Here is a 22,710-nt window from a genome sequence, read left to right as displayed (position 1 = left end):
GTCGGGCATCCTGCCTCCCTGTGCAAGATAGGAAGAAGACTGTAGGACTTCCTGGAAGCATGGGAGGCTATCACAACTGACCAATGAGTTCTGGAAATCATCAGGAATAGCTACAAGTTGGAGTTCACCCATCCCTTCTCTACCTGGTTCATGGACTCGCTGGTGGGCAGACCGGAAAGAGCAGCCCAGATCCAAGCAGATTTGGGCTCCCTATACTTTGTCGTGCCCAAGAAAGGCTCAGAGGACTGGAGGCCCATTCTGGTCCTCAAGTATGTCAAGGTTGCTCTCAGAGTGCCTCATTTTTGTATGGAGACTCTACAGTCAGTCATTTTGACCTGGATTGACCACTGTTGGAAAAAGGGCACAAGACTAGATAAACCCTTGGTCAGACTTATGTTCTTATATTCATAAGCCATTAGCAATGTACTAGTCAATAGCAATATATTGGTCAATATTCAGTGTTTTAAGTAAGCTGTAGAGGCTCTTACCTGCTTAAATTGCAATCTGGGGACCAGTCCCTCATATTGAGTAGCACTTAATCAGGCAGTGCTGTTGAATATTAGCACTAAAGTGGGTAGAAAGGAGATATTCTGAGACTGGTACCAGCAATATTCAGTGCCAGTTCCCACATAGCTAAGTGATAGGACCACATAAATAGCAGTATTACCTATGATTGCTTAACTCTGCAGATGCTGGTACTGAATATCAGCCTGCACCCACTAGGCTTCTGGGAAGAAGCCAGAGATGTGAATATACCCCCTTCCTCTTGCCTATCCTCAGTATAGTCTAATTCCCTTGTTGACCCCACCTGCTGACCCTTTTTGCTGTAATCAGCTTCCCTTCTGACCCCCTGACCTATATCAGCCCCCCTCCCCACTGACATGAGACAGCCTTCTGAACCCACTCCACTGACATCAGCTACCATCCTGACACCCCCTGCCAGCATGAGCCTCTTCCCAACTTCCCCTTGATAACATCAGCTCTTTCCTCAACGCTTGTCAACATCAGCACCCATCCCAAATCTCCAGGTGACATCAGACTCCTGTCCAGAATCCCCTACGCTCATCCACTTATAGTTCTCCCCAGAACCTACTTTATCTTCCTTGTTGGTCCAGTTGAGTACCATGGGCAGGAGCTATCCCCACTTACTTCTGCCCTTAGTGCCTCCAGCTAGAAAGTGGCTGCTATGCATCCTAGCAGTGGTTTCACAGGTACAGGCTGAATATGTCCACTAAGCAGCCATCTCCTGACCAGCTAGGTTAGGGGTGAGCTGGGGCCAGAGTTAGCCGGTAAGTGGTGATTTTCAGTTTGCTAACTAGCTAAATAACTGCATAATGTTTTTAATTTTGGAATAAAGATTATTTGATTATTTTTTTTTAAATTTCTATTTTATTTAGTTTTTGTTTTTACTTCTCTTTGTTTCCGTTTTCTTCTGTATTGTTCTAAACTGTTTAGGTTTTTTGTGTTTTGATTTTAGTGGGTTTTGTTTGTGTTTAGCTTGTTTACGTTACTTTCTTTTAGGTGATTTTGGTCCTGCAACCAAATTATTACCAATGATACAGCATCAAAATAGGATGGACTCCCTCCCCCTGATATTCAGTGCTATTTAACTGGCCAGGAGCAGCTCTTGGCTGGTTTAATAACATTTGCCTAGCTAACTAGTATATTCATAGGGAGATAGCCAGTTATCTCTGCTGAACATTCTCAGCGGCTAGCTCAGGGGTAGGCAATTCCGGTCCTCAAGAGCCGGAGCCAGGTCAGGTTTTCAGGATATCCACAATGAATATGTATGAGATGGATTTGCATGCACTGCCTCCTTGAAATGCAAATCTATCTCATGCATATTTATTGTGGATATCCTGAAAACCTGACCTGGCTCCGGCTCTCGAGGACTGGAATTGACTACCCCTGGGCTAGCTGCTATGTCAGGAATATTCAAGTGCTGGCTGGCTAAGTTTAGCAGCCAAATCAGGCTGTGTAAATAGCAGGCCTGTCTTTGGCTGCTATTAACTTAACTGGCCAGTGCTGAATATTGACTTAGCCAGTTAAGTTAGTAGCAACCCAAAAACCCAACACTCTATATTCAGTGCTATTTAACAAGCCAAGAAGGCTCCTGGTTGGTTAAATAGTGCTTAGCTTGCTAACTGCCAATATTCAATGAGAGATAGCTGGTTATCTCTTCTGAATATTCAGTTAGCAACTAAAACTTAGCTGGCTATATCATGAAATAACCACTAAAATTGAGCACTGACCGCCACAGTGTAGCAGCCAAATCAGGCTGTATAAATAGACCTACCTTTGGATGCTATAAGCTTAACTGGCCAGCACTTAATCCTCTGGGGAGAATCAACTGCCTGCTTTCTTTTAAAAACAAGCAGAGGGACCAGCCACCACTATCGGGAGACCATCAACCCGATCCTGCCGGGTGTCTGAGCTCCGCGCCCCCCCCCCCCCGCAGTCCACTGGGGAGAATTAACTGCCTGCTTTCTTTTAAAAACAAGCAGAGGGATAAGCTACCACTATCGGGAGACCATCGACCCGATCCTGCCGAGTATCTGTGCTCCGCCCAATAACTACCTGCTTTTTATTTCCAAGCAGCGGGATCAGCCATCGTCACTACAGAGAGCCCATCGACCCGATCCTGCTATTAAGAACTGCCTGCCTGCATATGTAACTGCTAGGCATATGTTACCATCAGAGTCATACAATTGCTAGATGAACATTTAACCACTAGATGTATTTGTAATTGGTGAAGTCTTGAATTAGGACTACTTAGAAATTTTTGAGGCATTTGTTATCATCAGAGACACAAATAGCTGTTAAATGCATGAGTAACTGATAGCTGCATGTGTAATTACTAGAGACTTGTCGTAGAACTGCTTAAGATCTATATCCCTTTGGACTACCTTCAAAACCTACACCAATCCAGTCAACAACCATACAAACAATAACTCAAGAATTTACAGGGAAACAATTACACTTCTGTGCTAGGAAGAAATACCATACCCTGCAAACATGAATCTCCTCCTGATTTTCCTGATCTGTCTGCTAATTGGCAACATCAAAGATGTTAACTTCCTCCACCCACAATCACAATCAATCAACTACCCGGATCTCTCACTTTTACACATCTCTATTCCACAAGAAAACATAACAAATCACATTACTGCTATCTCAAATAAAAGAAGACACCAACGAACCCTTAAAAAAAGAATAAGGCAAGTAAAACCCATCAAAACCAATAACGCTACCAAACCTATCACACCCACATCTGTCCCCTGTGCATACCTTAATACTAGATCTGTCAGGAATAAAGCCTTCCTAATTAATGATTGGATCATTAACAAGCAAATAGCCTGCCTTTTACTAACTGAAACATGGTTACTATCAGAAGATGATCCAATAATAATTGACCTCCTACCAGACAATATTAAAATCCTTACGCTAAACTGCGTGGGAAAAAAAGGAGGAGGTCTAGCAATTATTCTTAAAGATGGATTTGAATTCAAACTATTAGATTCTAAAATGAGCGACCAACTAGAAATTCTAGCCTGTAAAATTAGCAACCGTCATCTAGAAGAATCCCTATCATGCATATTATTCTATGTCCCACCAAAAAGCTGGCCAAAAGCCAAAGAAGACTTCTGTGCATTTGTCCTAAACAATTCACTAGGTTCTTCTTACAATATCATCGTGAGAGACATAAACCTACACCTAGATGAATAGGACAATACAAACGCGAAAGAGTTTAAAAACTTTCTATCCCTACTCAATTACAACCTCCCTCTACCCATACAAACACATGAAAAAGGCCATCAGTTAGATATGGTAGCCATGTCCACAAAGGACATCCCAAACCCTGCCATCTCTATACGTAAAGGCACCTGGTGTCATGATATCTGGTCTGATCATTTTACTTATTATTTCAAGCTAATCTGGTCTTATTCTAAATCTAAAACACGCCCAATAATAAAAAGAGAACATCACACCAGAGGCTATATTAATCCAATAGATTTCTTGTCACAATATGAATTGCAATCAGAGATAGAAGAAGGAATCGATTTCTGGGATCACTGGATGACAACCAGCACATCCATTTTAGATAAAATCGCCCCTATATGCAATAGCAAAAGCAATACAAATAAATATAACAAATGGTTTGATACCGAACGTCTAAAACTGAAACAACTAGCTAGACGACTAGAAAGAACTTGGAAAAAAACAGAACTAACAGACCATAACAAATGGAGAGCTAACATAAAAATCTACAAACAAATGATAAAAGACAAACGTAAAGCATTCTACTCAATTAAAATCAACTCATCTTGTAATGGTTCACAAGGAATCAATACAAAAGAGCTATTCAACCTGATTACAAATTTATTTGACACCGCTCGCTACACCACACCCACACACAACTCTTAAGTTACCCTCTGCAAATGACTTAGCACTACACTTCGATTCGAAAATTAAAAACCTTAGAATTCACTGTTCAACAAACAACCCTAGTGATCATCCGATACCTATCACCCAAGGAAATGATACAATGGCAGACATGATCTGGTGCTCCTTTCAAGATTTAGAGTGAAACAATTACAACAGACTATATAACAAATACTCTAAATCCTATTGCGTTCTGGACTCATGCCCCCCAGAAATCATGAAAGCAGCACCTTTAGTATTTAAACTATCGTTGATGCAATATTTGGCTCATAACCTAAAAACTGGGAAGTTCCTCTCTAATAATGGTCACATAATAATAACCCCAATTCTAAAAAATCAAAAAGAATCTTCAGCTATAATATCCAACTACAGACCAGTAGCATCCATTCCGTTTATTGTAAAAATTATGGAGGGATTGGTACACACCCAACTGATGGATTATCTGGATCAGTTCTCTCTCCTACATGAAACTCGATCCGGTTTTAGACCATTATTCAGTACTGAGACAGTAATTGCGGCTATTTTAGACAATCTGCGCCTACTGTTTAGTAAGGGCCTTAATGCCCTGGTTATGCAATTCGATATGAGTTCTGCCTTTGATCTAGTAGACCACCAGAAACTGCTGCAATGCCTAGACGCCATTGGTATCAGGGACGAGGTGCTGAATTGGTTCCGTGGCTTCATGTCCCGCACTTATCAAGTATGTTTTAATTATGAACTTTCAGATACCTGGAGCAATCCATCCGGTGTGCCACAAGGTCTCTGCTATCTCCATTGCTCTTCAACGTCTACATGTCCTCACTAGGCACGCAGCTAACCCAGTTAGGGATAAAACTATTTAGTTATGCAGATGATTTTACGATCATCATCCCATTCGTTAATTCTATCTCTGAAACTATTCCTAAAGCTTCAGAAGCCATAAACGTGATGGAGCACTGGATGACAACCTTTAGGCTCAAACTTAATTCAGAAAAGACAACTTTCTTCGTTGTTTCGCCACATCCGCTTGACACCAAATCACCACTATGTATCAATAATCTTAATTACCCTATCCAACCTACCATAAAGATACTAGGTGTAACTTTGAATCAGTGCCTAACCATGAGAGACCAGGTGGACTCCTTGATCAGAAAGGGATTTTTCACTCTCTGGAAACTCAGATCCATTAAAGCTTATTTCGATACAGCGGCATTCAGAACCCTAGTCCAATCCCTCGTACTGAGTCTACTTGACTACTGTAACATCGCCTATTTAGCAATTTCCCAAAAGAACATGCAGCGTTTACAATTGATGCAAAATGCAGCGGTCAAACTGATCTTTGGGCTGAGGAAGTTTGACCACGTGACACCCTACTACCGGCAGCTACATTGGCTGCCAATGGAGGCGCGCGTAAAGTTTAAATTTGCCTGCTTCTGCTTCAAAGCACTACACGGACTTGCCCCTAAATATATAACTGACCTTTTCGTCTTCTCAGCCAACAGACACAAGAGAAGCTCACATTCCAACTTTGTTTCCCCCCCAGTGAGAGGTTGTAAACTGAAAAAAACACCATGAACATCTTCTCTCGCACCAAGCAGCATCATGGGGTAAAGACCTAGAACAATTGCTTTCGCCCACTACTTATGAGGAATTTAGGAAACGTCTGAAAACACACCTGTTCCTAAAGTATCTAGACAACTGATCCTCTCTTCTCTCTCCCCTCTATAGCGATTAACTTGTTCTATTGATCACTCTCTCCTCAAAAATGGATTTCCTGTCCTATTAACCCTCTTTCTTCCTCCCCTCTTAAAGTCAATCAATTTGTACCTTTGCTTAATCTTTATAAACCGCATAGAACTTCACGGTATTGCGGTATATAAGCTGTTATTATTAATCTGGTTAAATTGTAGCTGCTAACCCCCCCCCCCCAGATATTTAAATGTTGCTTACTGGAAAAGGCCCAGCATTGAATATCTGGATTCAGTGCTGACCACGGGAGTTAGCTGGCCTGCCTGCCGCAATCTGAATATCATCCCCCCCTGAACTCCACCATCAGTTTATGGTTGTTATCTAAGGCCCCTTTTTATTAAGGCAGTAACCATACTGAAGTCCTTTAAATCCCTAAGGGCTCTGGTGCAGTTATCACACGCACTCGCTAACATTGCTTAGTAAAAGGGGGCCTAAATAAATATTTGTGCCTACTGATTATTTGTAGCTCCTTTGTTTTTGTCCAGAGGCCTTAATTTATAAGCATAACTTTAAGCTCCTAAATTAAGATGAATTTTCAGTTGAAATTTTAGGCTCAAATTCAGCTAAAAATAGGGCATAAATTTAAGGGGTTTTATCTTAGGAGCGTAAATTTAGGAATTCAGCTTTTGTTGAATGTTGGGTTCATAGTTTATAAATGGCTCTGCATTTTTGTAAACTGTATGTACTAGTATTTCATTATTGCGGTGCACAGTTGGACTGCATTGATTGTCCTAACACAGGCGTTTTGTTTATTACCAATTCACATTGTGGTTAGTTTTAAACCCTACAACCAATGGACTCCCGAAGAAGGCGTGCTCTCTGAAACACGGACCGTGTCGGGTCCCTTGTTTTGTAAGAAGGGTAACAATAATTACCTCATTTGAAATTTGGTATAATAAACATAGCCTACATCCTGTACATATAGTCTGCAGTTTTCCTTTTATTTTTTGCTTGCTGTCTTTTTACTGCAGACACTGTTGGATCTCTTTGTTGTTTGTCTGCATTTTTGTAAACCTTTTATACTCGTAAAATACTAGGTTTTTTTGAATACTTGGACCAAAACATCAGATTTCCAAATTGCACTTCCTGTACAAAATTATCTTCATAAATTAGGTCCTCCTTATATCACAGAAATTCAGTGACTCCAATGATTTCTGCTAAATGGAGCATGTCCTATAATATAATACTAATTATTCTTTTATAACTTTCTGTTTCCTACTGAATTCTATCTACTGTACTGTATATCTTGACAATGTCTCAAAAATGATAAAATTGCTTAAACGTTTTCTGAAGGAAGTTCTTTCTTACAGTGATAGTGTTTGTGGATGAATTTGTTTTCCAGACTCCAAACTACAAAAAGAATGCAATATTACTTTATTATCAAAACAAATATGTAGTGTTTTTTGTTCATACCAGCCTGGTTGTTCTTGACTGTGTATGCTTTGCAGTGCTACTTGGATGGTCTCCTGTTTGCAACCAGGACTGAAAGGCATTTCTATTATAATGGCTCTTAACCACACAATGACAGCACTAAGGATTTATGTGAAGGTTTTATTATTTTCTTCTCTTTTGTTCTTTCCAGGATGTCTTCCAAGCGACCAGCCTCACCGTATGGGGAAGCAGATGGAGAGGTAGCCATGGTGACAAGCAGAAAGAAAATGGAAGAAGAGGAAAGTGATGGGCTCACAGCCTTTCACCTACCTTTGCATGTGAATTTTCCCAACAAGCCTCACTGTAAGGAATTTCAGGCAGTTGCCTTGCTAACACAAGAAAGTTGTGGCCACAGAAGTCCCACTTCGCAACACAACACAAGGGTAGGTTCTGCTCATTCTACTGTATATGTTCAACATCAGTCTTTGACCTCTCTGTCTACCATGGTTTTGCATTCAAGCTTCTCCACTACTTTGCATAGTGAAACACTTGCAATTTAGTATTATAAGTGTAATACTGGTACATATTGTTTAATTCTATTTTAGATTGTACTTTCTGTTTGACATAAGTTATTGCAACATTTAGAATACAAAGGGTTGTGAAAACAGTGAATTTTGGTGAGGAGTTTGAATATCCATGTAATCTGAACTATTAGGTAGTCTTTTTTAGCCTACATACATTTTGAAAGATAATCTCTCTACTTTATTTACTTTGAGGATTAGCTGCTAGAAAGTACAGTGGTACCTTGGATTACGAGCATAATCCATTCAAAGAGCATGCTCGCAATCCAAAATGCTCGTTTATCAAAGCGAGTTTCCCCATAGGAAATAATGGAAACTCGCTTTGATGAGTTCCCCCCCCCCCCCCCGAGAACCGACATTGCTCCCCCCGAAGAGGGGCCGATCTTCGGGCACCGGCACCAAGCACAGGACATGCCGGTGCCGGTGCCCAGATGAGGGTAAGAAGCGGCGGGGGGGTGCCCAATCGCTTGGGGGGGTGCCGAATTGCGGGGGGGGGGGAGGGTGCCAGATTGCGGGGGGGGGGGGGGGGGCGCTCGTAAATCGAGCCATGCTCGGTTTCCGAGGCACCGATTTTGCAAATGTTTTGCTCATCTTGCAAAACACTCCCAAACTGGTGCACTCATAAACCGAGGTACCACTGTACTCACAATAGAATCACTCATACAGTATACTTTATACATATTATTTTTGCTGGTTGCTGAGCAAGAGGAAAATACAATGGATGAATTTGGAAATGTGAAGTGCAATTCTATAACCTAGTTACCCACATTTACTACTACTACTACTACTACTACTGCTACTACTATTAATTATTTCTATAGCGCTATCAGACGCATGCAGCGCTGCACAGAGTCACAAAGAATAAGAAAACCAGGTAAATGTTTGGAATACTAGCACTTATGCACATATATATTCACATATCCTTACAAGTGTTAGCATGGCCCCTGAGTACTTCTGCAAATACCTAGCACATATTTATAAGGGGAGTGTACACAGGGGAGGAGCATTGGCAGGACTTAGGCTAGGCTCCCAATTATGTAGGTGACTGTAAATTATGTGTGTCCTTGTGCTATTTTAGGTACCTGCACCTACACCAGCTGTAGGGCTAGTGTAATCACAGGCATCTAAATGCTAGTATTTATTTTTATTAATCTTTAATCATTTTTAAAGCTCACAATAAGTGTAACATATAATACAATCATTTATACTTTAACAGCACTTAATATATCATCAAATTCTAACTCGCATTAAATATCCCCCTCCCTTATACCCAACAGTTATTCATAAGCAAAAGAAATCATAAAATATTCTCACCCCCCCACTCCCACCCTGGACGTGTATGAACAAAAGGGAAAAAAGTAAAATTTATTCTATGCAGTAATTTCAATCTTTACAGTATCTTGTTAATGGCTCCCAAATAACCTGAAATTTCATAAAATTTTCCTGCTGCATGGCAATTATCCTTTCCATTTTGAATATGTGACACAAAGAGTTCCACCAAAAGCTATAATTCAGCCTATCCCAATTTTTCCAATTATTCGTAATCTGCTGTATGGCAACCTCTGTCATAATGAGTAGAAGCTTATTGTTATTAGAGGATATTTGGCTTTTAGCCCTCACTGACATGCCAAACAATATGGTGTCATAGGATAATGCCACCAGATTATCTAACAAATTATTTATTTGACCCCATATTGATTTCCAAAAAGCAAGTATTAATGGACAATAGAATAACAAATGATCTAATGTCCCAGCTTCAAGATGGCAGTGCCAGCATCTATTAGATTTAGAGCTATCTAACTTCTGTAAACGAACCGGGGTCCAAAATGCTCTATGTAACAGAAAAACAAACAAGTTTGTCTCATACATGCAGACACTGTACATCTCATCCTCCAAGCCCAAATACATGGCCATTAAGATACAGTAATTTGATGCTTGATCTCAATGCTCCAAATGTCCCGAAGACCAGTTTTTGGTTTCTTATTTAAAAAACAGATATTAATTTATACCACTGAGCGGCCTGATGTCCCAGGAAGTCCACCTGAAAGCATATGCATATGCTAGTATTTCATTTTTATTTATTTATTTATTTTTGTACAAAGACTTGATATACCACTGATTACAGTGCTGCTAACAGTTTATAAGCACTTCATAAGAGAGGGAAAAAGACTAGGACAAAAACAGAAGATGGACACAGAGGAGATGCACAAATCTAGAATGGAAGAACTTAGGTGCTTAAGAGGTGCCCATTTATCTACAATTGCTTCCCAAATGAACACATGTTTGATATTCTCTCCCTTCTTTAGAATACCTTCTTTCAACCTGGCTTAAAAGTTCACATGCTGTAAAATCTGGTGGTGCAGTGGTGCATACTTTTAATCAGTCAGAAGAGGATAATTTTCAGCCAAACCATTTTACCCAGGGAAAATACCGTAATTGGAAATTTTCCTCTTAGAGTTAATTTCACAATCAGCCTTCACATGTACAAGAGTATTCACTTGGTTCACAAAGTTACACCTGCCTATGTGCTTTTCCCATGGTCAGCCCAAGGGTATCTCATACACTAGGCAAACTTTTAACCATGTGTCTTGCATAAGGGTGGCTCATGGTCTTACCCCACCCCCTACCTCCCAGAGTCCAGCATATTCCCTTCACTTCTCTGTACCTTTTCTAATTCTGCTACATCTTTTTAGAGATACAGGCCCCGATTCACTAAAGTCAGCGATTGTCACTAAACCTGTTTTTACAGGTGTAGCGATGATCGCTGCTAACCGACCTGATTCACAAAATGGCCCACCGCGTATTTTCCCCCTCGATCACCCATTTTCAAATCCGGCCATGCAAATTTGTAAAACTCCATGAAAAATAGCCAAGCTATTGATTCACTAACATTTGCTTGGCTATTTCACATCGGGTTTTACGATTCTAAAACCAACTGCTGTAGACCTGTCGGTAACTGTGTTACCGACATCTGCCATTTTTTGTTTTTTATTTAATGGCACAGATATTTTGCGTGTATTACATACACAAAATAAATTTAAAAATCTCCCCGACAATCGCGCAACCCCCTCCCCCATGAAAATTACCATGACCCACCCAAACTCCAAAAAGATGGCAGGCAGGGCAGGATGCACTGGGGAGGGGCCTAAGAAGGGGGCCTGAGGCATCTCAGCCAATTAGAGACTTCCTTAGGAAGGAGTCTAAGGAAGTCCCTGATTGGCTCAGGTGCCTCAGGGCCATTGTTTTGGCCAATCAGGGAATTCCTTAGGCTCCTCCCTAAGGAAGTCTCTGATTGGCTCAGATGCCTCAGGCCCCTCCCAATGGAGGAGCCCAAGGTGCTTGCAGCGGGAGCAGGCTGGAGGAGCAGGAAGATTTGACGTGGCACCCCTCCTGCTCCCGTCTCAAAGATACGGGGGTTGGGGGGGCCAATGGGTGTGTGTGCGATAGGGGGTGGCCGACCCAATCCCATGGTGGGGGGGGTCCTGATGGCAGGAGGGAGTGGGCATCCCTCCTGCCATTCACGCGGGGAGTGTGGTGGCAGGAGGGAGTGGGCATCCCTCCTACTTTTTGGGGGGTTCAGGGAGGGAGGGGGTGCTTTGTTGGGGGAGGGGACTTTTTTCTTTTTAATTGGGCAGATATTTTGCATAATATACGCAAAATACCCGTGCCATTAAAAAAAATGGAAAAACCCTGGCAAAAGCCCTGACAGCAGTGACTGGGAGGCTTTTTCTCCTGTCACTACGGTCAAGGCTCTGCACCGACTCAATCATTGACTGAGTGATTGATTCATTGAGTTTGCATGCATACTTGATAGTGAATCAATCGCTGTTTGAAAATTGGCCAACAGTAATTGAGTCACTGTCTTTAGTGAATCTGGGCCACAGTGACAAGAATTGCACACAATATTCGAGCTGCAGCTGTACCATAGAGCAATACAAGAGCATTATAACATTTTCATCTTTGTTTTCTATTTCTTTCCTGATAATTCCTAAGATTCTATTTGCTTTTTTAGCCACTGCCACACATTGAGTTGAGGGTTTCAATGGTTCCTCAATGTAGACACCTAGATCCTTTTCCTGAGCAGTAACTCCTAATGTGGAACGCTGCATCATGTAGCTATAGTTCAGGTTCCTCTTTCCCACATGCATCACTTTGCACTTGCTCACATTAAACGTCATCTGCCATTTTGATACCCTCTTGCAATTTTTCACAATCCTCTTGCATTTAGCAACTTTGAACAACTTTGTGTCATCAGCAAATTTAATTATCTCACTAGTTATTCCCATCTTTAGATATTGATAAATATGTTAAAAAGCTGCGGTCCCAGCACAGACCCTTGAGGAAACTCACTATTTACCCTTCTCCATTGAAAATATTAACCATTTAAACCTACTCTCTGTTTTCTATATTTCAACCAGTTCTGGTCCTTTGGATTTCTATCTTTTTTTTTTCATTTTTGAAAATCAAAACGTTCAAATTAAAAACATCCAAAACAAGCCCATTTAGATGTGAGAAGGGCCAACATTTTAATGGATTGGCCACACAAACATGCAAACAGAGTTGTGGGACACCTTAGGACAGTGGCTCTCAACTCTATCCTAGGGGACCCCCAGCCAGTTGGGTTTTCAGGATATCTCTAATGAATATGCATGAGAGAGATTTGCATATAATGGAGGAGACAGGCATGCAAGTATGTCTTATGCATATTCATTAGGGATATCTTGAAAACCCAACTGGCTGGGGGTCCCCCAGGACAGGGTTGAAAACCACTGCCTTATGGGGCACTGCTGTGAACCTCATATAAATGGTGCCAGGTACACATTATACTATAACCCACTTATAGTATATGGTGAGCCCTTCAAAACTCCTCCAAAACCTACCTGTCTGCCACCCTGTAGTCCTTATGGTTGCAGGTGTCACATATATGGCAGTACAGTAGGTTTTGGGTAGGTTTTGATGGACTCCCATTTTCCACCCTAAATGTAGTGAGTATGATGGGATATGGGCTTAGATCCCCCTCTCTATGGTTCAATACACCACCCACCAGGCTGTTCTACTAGGATTTCCCATAATATCTGCAACTGTCATAGAGGCTGGTATGTACTGTTTCTTTCACTTTGGGGAGTGGGAAGGGGGTCAATGACCAATGGAGGAATGGGGGGGGGGGAGGCATTCATGCTTACATCTATTCAGTGGTCATCTGCACAATTTGGGTACCTTTTTGACCCTTATGCGTTTTTAAAACAGGTCTAACTCTGAACATATAAATGGTGCCCTGAACAACTTCAAAAAGTTTTGATTATCCTTGCAACATATCTAAGACCTAAGACTGTCCTAAATCCACTTAAAACATGCCTCTAACACCCCCCCCCTTAAGATTTAGATGTACTGGAGGGAAAATGACCTGCTGGATATCTAAAAAAAAATCAGTTTTGAAAATTGGCATTTAGACTTTTTGGCAATTAAAGCAACCATGTGCCATTTTTTGGACATCTTTCTGTTTCAAAAATGAGACCCATAATATTTATGTTTCTTTATATGTTTTGATAAATGAAACATTCTATATTTTTAATTAATACATTTTAAAAATGTGCCTGTTCATCTCTTTATTTTTCCTTAAATTTGAATTTTAGAACTATTGCCTGAGAATCCAGAAGATCCAAAAATCTGGACTGTCCTGATTCCCGAGCAGTCCAGATTTTTGAATTTCTACTGTATTTATTGGAAAAATGTTATTCCCCTTACTTATCTTGTATCCTCTACTCAGTATTTGTGCCTTTACTGCATTTGCAACTCCTATGTGACACAAATGCATATTTTATTCTTCCAGAAAAGATATCTACATGTGGTGCAAAGGCACCGATAAACACAATTGTTTTTGTATCCTCAAAGACATGCTAATTAACTGAAAAATAAACACCTAAATTTACAGTTTGACCCACCCAAAGCCACATCCCTTTTTATAATGGATAACTTGTTTTTTAATGATAGAAATGGCTAATGTTACCTGTATAAATGGCCTACTTTCTTCTTCTTCTTTTTTTTTTAAACACTTATACGGTTAGTGCTGCTGCTGACTGCTTAAGTGCTTCCAAATATTGATCTGTTTATGTTCAGTGGTACTGTGAAATTATTGTAATAGCATAATTCTACACTCACATTTTTCCAATGGACTGAATTCTATAAATGGGGCCGAAAAATTGGTACCGACTAAAAAATGTACTAAGAACTATTCTATAAATAGCACTCAAAGTTAGATACTGTTTATAGAATAGCGCTTAGTACTGAGAACCACACTTAACTTTAGGCGTAATCATTTCACCAACTAAACTCTAGCCTAAATCCTTGCACTTAAATTAGGCATGGATCCCTCTTATTCTATAACACTGTACATAAATTGCAGGAATGTCCCCAATCTGCCCATGACCCTCCCATGGCCACGCCTCCTTTCATAAATTTTATACATAGATCTAGACACATAAATATGTGCATGTAACTTTTAATTGATTCCAATTAGTACTGATAATTGATTGTTAGAGCACAATTATTGCCACTAATTGGCTCATTCAATTAAACTGTGCATATGAATTGGGAACGTACCCAAATTTATGAACATAATTTTTAGCACCGTTTATAGAATTCAGGGGTATACCTATATAATGAATACTTTGTAAAAGAAAGGCAGTCCTATCTGGACAGAACATATCAACTGAAAGAATATTAAAAAATAAAAGAAATGTATTAAACTTGTAAGATTAGCTATGGTTTATCATATAATAAACTATTATTTATTACAAGCATAAAATTATTTATCCCAGGACAAGCAGGCAGCATATTCTCACATGTGGGTGACGTCATCTACGGAGCCCCAGCGCGGACAGCTTTTCAAGCAAACTTGATTGAAGTTTCAAGTTTGCTACACTGCACCACGCATGTGCATGCCTTCTCGCCCACTAGAGGGCGCATCCCACCTCGTGGTCCTCAGTTCAATTTCTTCCGCGGAGCCAGAAGCCCTGTGGAAATTGTGCTCTTGTTTTTCAAGCCTTCTGACACCGCGTCTGGGTTGGTTAGCTCGGTCGCTGTGCTTTCTTTGTTGTTTTTTCGGTTAGTCCGTCGTTTATTCGTTGGAAAAAAAAAAAAGTTTTTGTTTCCATCCGTTCGGCTCCGGGGGCTCCCGAGAGCAGCGGCCGCGGGACCTCGATCGTTCCCGGCCACTACTTTTTCATGTCCCGTCCCTCGACGGGCTTTAAGAAATGCACCCGGTGTGAGCGGTTGCTTTCTATCACTGACCCCCACCGGTGGTGCTTGTTCTGCCTTGGACCCGAACACCCGACCAATTCCTGCGATAGGTGTTCCACTCTTCAGGCAAGAGCTCTTCGTCGACGCCGCGCCAGGATGGCAGAGCTTTTTTCAGTTGACTCCGTGTCCGGAAAGGGCTCGACGTCGGCCTCGGCTTCGGCCCCGACCTTGACCTCGGCCTCGGCGCCTTCGGCGTCGTCGCGTGCCTCGACCTCGACGCCGACGCCCCCGACGAAACCTGCCTCGGGTAAGTCCTCTTTTCCATCCCCGACTCCAGGGTCGTCGAAGAAGCCATCCTCGAGTTCCGCTGCGGCGGGTGGGTCGTCCTCGGCCCCGCCCAGGACTCCGGCCACTCATGCCCCGAGGGAATACTCGAGACCGAGGTCGCCCTCCAGGGAGCATCCCCCGGCCTCGGACCTGCCTACCATGGTGGGGATCCCGGCGTTCCAGGACCTGCTCCGAGCATTGATTTCCTCGGAGCTGTCTGGCGCCCTCGAACAACTGCAGCGGGCTGCGACCTCGACTGCTTTGGCCTCGGGGGCTCTGACCTCGGCGACCTCGGTCTCAGCGACCGGGGCACCGCCGACCTTGGCTTCGACCTTGCCCTCGACCTCGACCTCGGGGGCCCCGCCTGAGAGCAGCGTTCGGCCCCGGGACAAGGTGCGCAGGGTGAGACGGATTTCCTCCTCCTCCTCCTCGAGGTCCTCCCGAGGTACCTCGCCCTCGGGCCGGCCTCGGGCGAGGCATCGCCCGAGGAAGCCGAAGCGTTCGCAAGGCTCTCCTCGGAGACGTGGTCGCTCCTCGCTGCTCGGGGGCGAGGCCTTGAGGGTGTCGGAGCTTCGTCTCGACAACCCGAGGCTTCTCTGCTCTCCTGCGAAAGGGGGTTCTCGGGACTCTTCGCCGAGGAAGAGGGGGCGTTCCTCGTTCCCTCGGACGCCTCCTAGGGGCTCTTCGAGGCGGAGACGTTCCCCGACCCCCTCGAGACCCCTGGATTTGGCTTCGTGGGGCTCGGGTTCCGGGAGGGAGCCCCGGTATTCTCACGAGCCCTCCCCCTTTTGTTCGGCGGAGAGGTCGAGAACCCCCTCCCCGCCGGCCAGGCAGTCCTCCTTTTCTGGCTTTGTACAGGACATGGCGCGTGCCTTGGGACTTGACCTCATGGCGGGGTTGCAATATACCAAGGAGTACCTCGAGGAGCAGGACCTCCCTGCTCCCCCAAGGGAATCCCCTCGGCTTCCTCTAAACAAGGTCCTTCTTCAGACCTTGCTTCGGAACTTGACTTCCCCTCTTACAGTCGCAGCGGTGCCGTCTAAGATGGAGTCCAAGTACAGGTCGATACCACCCAAGGGGTTTGAGAAGGCTCAACTTTCCCACCAGTCTCTGCTGGTCGAGTCTGCCCTCAAAAAGACACAGCCCTCCCGGGTTTCTGCGGGGGTTCCGCCCGGCAGGGAGGGTCGGACCCTTGACAAGTTTGGTCGCCGCCTCTATGCCAATTCCTTCATGGCATCCAGGGCGTTAAATTATGCCTTTACCTACTCCTCTTATTTACGGGGCATGATAAAGGATTTGCCCCAATATCGTGAGGCCCTGCCGGACTCCCGCAAGGAAGGGTTCGACAAGTTTGTGTCAAACCTGTCTCAACTGAGGTTGTACCTCTTTAATTCGGTATATGACACGTTTGAGTTGGTATCGAGGGTGGTGGCCTTTGCGGTAGCCATGCGCCGGTTGGCGTGGCTACGCACCCTCGATATGGACCCAAACCTGCAGGAACGCCTGGCGGACCGAATTATTCGATGAATCCCTGGAGGCGGCGACCAAACGGCTCTCGGAACAGGAGCGCTCGCTAGCCTCCTTGGTCCGTCCGAAACCTCGAGCCACGCCTCAGAAACCTTTCCGCCTCCCCCGAGGAGGTACCCTCAAAAGTCGACTCCGGCTTTTTCTAGGCCACCGCCTCGGCGCCCCCCTAGGCAGGGCAGAGGGGGACAAGCCAAAACTCCACCGCAGGGTCCTGCCAAGCCCGCACCGTCCTTTTGACGGGATGGGCGGATGGGGCCGCCCCCCTCCGCCATCGCGCCGGAACCCCTTCCCATTGGGGGTCGACTCTGGTCGTTTTACACGGCCTGGACCGAGATAACATCAGACGCTTGGGTGCTCCGCACCGTTTCAGAGGGCTACTCGCTCAACTTTTGCACTACACCGCCGGAATATTCACCGGAGGCTTGCCCATACAACCGGATCCAGCTCCCCGTCCTCTTGGCCGAGGCCAGGGCCTTGTTGAGGCTTCGGGCGGTGGAACCTGTACCCTCCGACCAACGGGGGCGGGGGTTTTACTCCCGTTACTTTCTAGTCCCAAAGAAGACCGGGGACTTGCACCCCATTCTAGACCTCAGGAAGCTCAACAAATTCCTGGTGCGGGAGAAGTTCCGGATGCTGTCACTTCCGGTATTATATCCTCTCTTGGAGGAAGGGGACTGGATGTGCTCCCTGGACCTGAAGGAAGCGTACACCCATGTCCCGGTGCATCCCGCTTTCCGCAAATTCTTACGGTTCCAGGTGGGCGAGCTGCACCTACAGTACAGAGTCCTCCCCTTCGGCCTGGCCTCGTCCCCTCGAGTCTTCACGAAGTGCATGGTGGTAGTTGCTGCCGCACTCAGGTCTCGGGGGTTTCAGGTCTTCCCTTACCTGGACGATTGGCTGATCAAGGCCCCGACCAGGGAAGGGGTTATCTCAGCGACCCTACAGTCTATCGCCTTCCTTCAACGGCTGGGGTTCGAGGTGAACTTTCCCAAGTCCCAATTATGCCCGACCCAATCACTTCAGTTTATTGGCGCGGTGCTGGACACTGTTCGCCTCCATTCGTTCCTTCCTCCTCCGCGTTTGGAGGCCTTGGTTCGGTTGGGTCGGCTGATCCTTCAGCTACCGATGGTGTCGGCTCAGCGATGATGATACTTCTGGGCCACATGGCTTCGACGGTCCATGTCACGCCGTTCGCCAGGCTGCACATGAGAATTCCTCAATGGACTCTGGCCTCTCAGTGGCGCCAGGAGTGCAATCCGGTCTCTTCTCGCATTACGGTGACTCCTTCTTTGAGACGCTCGCTCCGTTGGTGGACTGACTCTTCGAATCTTTCCGGGGGTTTGCTCTTTCTCGTCCCTCCCCCTCGCAAGGTTCTGACCACGGACTCCTCGGAGTACGCGTGGGGGGCCCATCTCGAGGGTCTGCGGACCCAAGGCCTGTGGTCGGTGGAGGACCGACGCTGTCACATCAATGTGTTGGAGCTTCGCGCCATCTTTTTGGCGGCTCGTGCTTTCTGCCACCTGCTCCGCGACCAGGTGGTCCTCGTGCGTACGGACAACCAGGTGGCCATGTACTATGTGAACAAGCAGGGTGGGACAGGCTCTTGGCCCCTTTGCCTGGAAGCTCTGCGCCTTTGGGAATGGGCGATCTCCCAGAACATCTTCCTACAGGCGGTCTATATACAGGGAGAACAGAACTGCTTGGCAGACAAACTCAGTCGGCTTCTCCAGCCGCACGAGTGGTCACTCAACTCCAGAGTCCTGCGCGAGGTCTTCGACCGCTGGGGGACTCCGCAAGTGGACCTGTTTGCCTCCCCGGAGACTCGCAAACTACCTCAGTATTGTTCTCGGATGTACTCCCCGGACCGTCTGGAAGCGGACGCCTTCCTTCTCAACTGGGGAGGGAGGTTCCTCTATGCGTTTCCTCATTTTCCCCTGATCTTGAGGACGTTGGTTCGTCTCAGATTGTCCAGAGCCACTATGATTCTCATTGCGCCTCGGTGGCCTCGTCAACACTGGTTCTCCCTGCTTCTTCAACTCAGTGTCAGGGAGCCTCTGCTTCTGCCTGTGTTTCCCTCTCTGCTATCTCAGAGTCGGGGTTCGCTGTTACATCCCAATCTTCAGTCGTTACACCTGACCGCTTGGTTCCTTTCCCCTTGACTTCGGTCCAGGTTTCACGGTCGGTGCGGGAAGTTTTGGAAGCCTCGCGCAAGATCTCGACCAGGCTTTGTTATTCCCAGAAGTGGACCAGGTTTTCCTCCTGGTGTTCCTCGCGTCATCTGGATCCTGATCCGGATTCGGTCCCGGTGTCTTCGGTACTGGACTATTTGTTACATTTATCTAATTCCGGCCTGAAGACGACATCTGTCCGGGGACATCTCAGTGCCATTTCGGCTTTCCATAGGCACTTGGATGGACGTTCTCTTTCTCTTCATCCTCTGGTGACGCGTTTCATGAAGGGTCTAATCAATGTGTGTCCCCCTCTGAAGCCTCCTCCTGTCGTTTGGGATTTGAATGTTGTCTTAGCTCAACTGATGAAACCTCCCTTTGAGCCTATCGACAAGTCTCTCCTGAAATTCCTTACTTGGAAGGTGGTATTTCTGATTGCTCTCACATCTGCTCGAAGGATTAGTGAGTTGCAAGCTTTGGTGGCGGATCCGCCTTTCACTGTGTTCCATCATGATAAGGTGGTTCTCCGCACCCATCCTAAATTTTTACCTAAAGTTGTGTCTGATTTCCACCTCACTCAGTCCATTGTCCTTCCTGTGTTTTTTCCTAAGCCCCACTCCCATTCTGGCGAGACGGCGCTTCACACGCTTGACTGTAAGAGGGGGTTGGCATTTTATCTCCAACGTACCAGGTCTCATCGGAAGGTTCCTCAATTGTTTTTGTCCTTTGATCCTAATCGTTTAGGACACCCTGTTTCCAAGCGCACCTTGTCCAACTGGTTGGCTGCTTGTATTTCTTTTTGCTACGCTCAGGCTGGTCTTACGCTCCCGGGTCGAGTCACGGGGCATAAGGTCCGGGCGATGGCAGCTTCGGTTGCTTTTCTCCGATCTACTCCTGTGGAGGACATATGTAAAGCTGCCACTTGGTCTTCGGTTCATACGTTCACCTCCCACTACTGTCTGGACACTTTGTCCAGAAGCGATGGCCGGTTTGGCCAGTCGGTGTTACGTAATCTGTTTTCCTAAATTGCCATCCTCCCACCTGCCCTTTTTTGGTTGGCTTGGAGGTCACCCACATGTGAGAATATGCTGCCTGCTTGTCCTGGGATAAAGCACAGTTACTTACCGTAACAGGTGTTATCCAGGGACAGCAGGCAGATATTCTCACAACCCGCCCACCTCCCCGGGGATGGCTTCTTTGCTAGTTATGGAACTGAGGACCACGAGGTGGGATGCGCCCTCTAGTGGGCGAGAAGGCATGCACATACGTGGTGCAGTGTAGCAAACTTGAAACTTCAATCAAGTTTGCTTGAAAAGCTGTCCGCGCTGGGGCTCCGTAGATGACGTCACCCACATGTGAGAATATCTGCCTGCTGTCCCTGGATAACACCTGTTACGGTAAGTAACTGTGCTATACAATATTATAAAATATTTCATGAAAAATGTTTCAAGAGTTGCGATTTCAAAATTTTGTACTTGATTAAGTTTCCTAAACTGTACACTTGAGTTGGGGGTGGGGGGGAGGGATTTGTAACAGAACACTTATGTAAAAAGTCCTACTCTTCTAAGGGCAACATGAGTGTCTATGTGCTTATAAGAAATAAGTTCATAATAACACCCATTCACATACAAAAGGTCTTGAGCAAATTTAACTTGCTCTGAAGGTATTAATCTGTGCATGCTGTGACAGAGACCCTGCGCTGCACAATCCTCGCTTGGAGTCATGTGCCTATCAGTTCCCCAGTTCTACTCCTGAGTCCAGTTTTAAGCATAAGGTACTTCAGAAAGAAAAGCGGAAACAGCCTAGAACGGAGTTTTAATACTCTGCCATTAAGAAGCATCAGAGTAGAACCCAGGCTTGGAAGTGGAAAGGCTGCTTTAAGAATTTTCCAGGGGTGACCAAACGGTTGGGGTGAGGTCATGCAGAGCCCTTTCCCTCAGCAAGCTTGCAGGAGGAGAGGGTGAAGATTGAAAGAAGCCGAGTGAGTGGAGACTGAAACCAGCACACCTCCAGAGACTGGGAAATGTCGGAGAAAGTAATTCCAGAAGAAGAAAACCTGGAAGGATGTTCAGCTGCATAGGGAGATGTATGGCCAGCAGGAAAAAGGGAGGTATTGATGCCCCTGTATAAGTCTCTGTTGAGATTTGATTTAGAATATTGTATACAATTCTGGAGACCTCACCTTCAAAAAGATATGAACAGGATGGAGTCAGTTCAGAGGAAAGCTATGGAATGAGAGGGCATAGAATGAAATTAAGAGGTGATAAGTTCAGGAGTAATCTAAGGAAATACTTTTTTTTACAGAAAGGGTGGTAGAAGTGTAGAATAGTCTCCCAATAGAGTTGGTGGAGACAGTTTGGCTGAATTCAAGAAAGCGTGGGACAGTCGTGTGATCTCTTAGGGCACAGGTGTCAAAGTCGGTCCTCGAGGGCCAGAAACCAGTCGGGTTTTCAGGATTTCCCCAATGAATCTGCATGAGATCTATTTGCATGCACTGCTTTCAATGCATATTCATTGGGGAAATCCAGAAAACCCGACTGGATTCCGGCCCTCGAGGAGGGACTTTGACACCCCTGTCTTAGGGAGAGGAGGAGATAGTGAATGCTGCAAAGGGGCAGGCTGGATGGGCCATTGGCCTTTATCTGCCATCATATTTTTCTGTTTCACATCTTTAGGGAGTGATAGGGGGTCAGTGACCACAGGGTGAATAATGGGGGGGGGGGGCAGATCCATGTTTTTATGCCTCTAGTGGTCATCTGGTCAGTTTACCTTGAAGAAACTAAAGACATACCTCTTCTCACTATGGTCACTTTCCTACCCATCACCCCTTCTAAACAATGCTACTTCTAATAATGTAACTCAAGACCTTGGTCTAAATCTGATTGTAAACTGCATAGATTCCTGGCAGAAAATTGTGGTATATAAGACACTGTATATTGTATTATTCTTTATTGAAATAGGTCTAGCTTCAAACGTCCAAGTTTTGCCCTGGATGTTTTCTGTAATATTCCATTATTGCAGAAGAATGTCCAAATCATAAGTTTACCCTAATCCTGCCCAACATGCCTCCTTGAGATTTAGATGTGATGTGAAGAAATAGCATAAACAACAATCTAAAAATGTTTCAAAAATAGAAATTTGATCGTTTTAGCAAACAAAATGTCCAAATGCCATTTTAGGCCATTTTGGGATTTTTTTTTTTTCTTTTGAAAATGAGCTCCATAGTGGAATTAGAAAATGTTCAAAGAAGAGCAACCAAAATGATAAAGGGGATAGAATTCCTCCCATAGGAGGAAAGGCTAAAGAGTTTAGGGCTCTTCAACTTG

General features: G+C 44.9%; 1 protein-coding gene across 1 annotated transcript in view; it reads left to right on the top strand.

Moving 5' to 3' along the window:
• Nucleotides 1–22,710, top strand: part of SOX5 (SRY-box transcription factor 5) — an 845,257-nt gene that overhangs the window by 131,190 nt on the left and 691,357 nt on the right. The window contains 1 exon segment of the mRNA XM_033953468.1: nucleotides 7,754–7,985. Coding sequence (XP_033809359.1) covers nucleotides 7,754–7,985 — 232 coding nt within the window.

Source organism: Geotrypetes seraphini, chromosome 7 (assembly GCF_902459505.1).
Source record: "Geotrypetes seraphini chromosome 7, aGeoSer1.1, whole genome shotgun sequence".
In the NCBI taxonomy this organism is placed as follows: Eukaryota; Metazoa; Chordata; class Amphibia; order Gymnophiona; family Dermophiidae; genus Geotrypetes; species Geotrypetes seraphini.
This window is presented reverse-complemented; position numbering and strand designations above follow the sequence as displayed.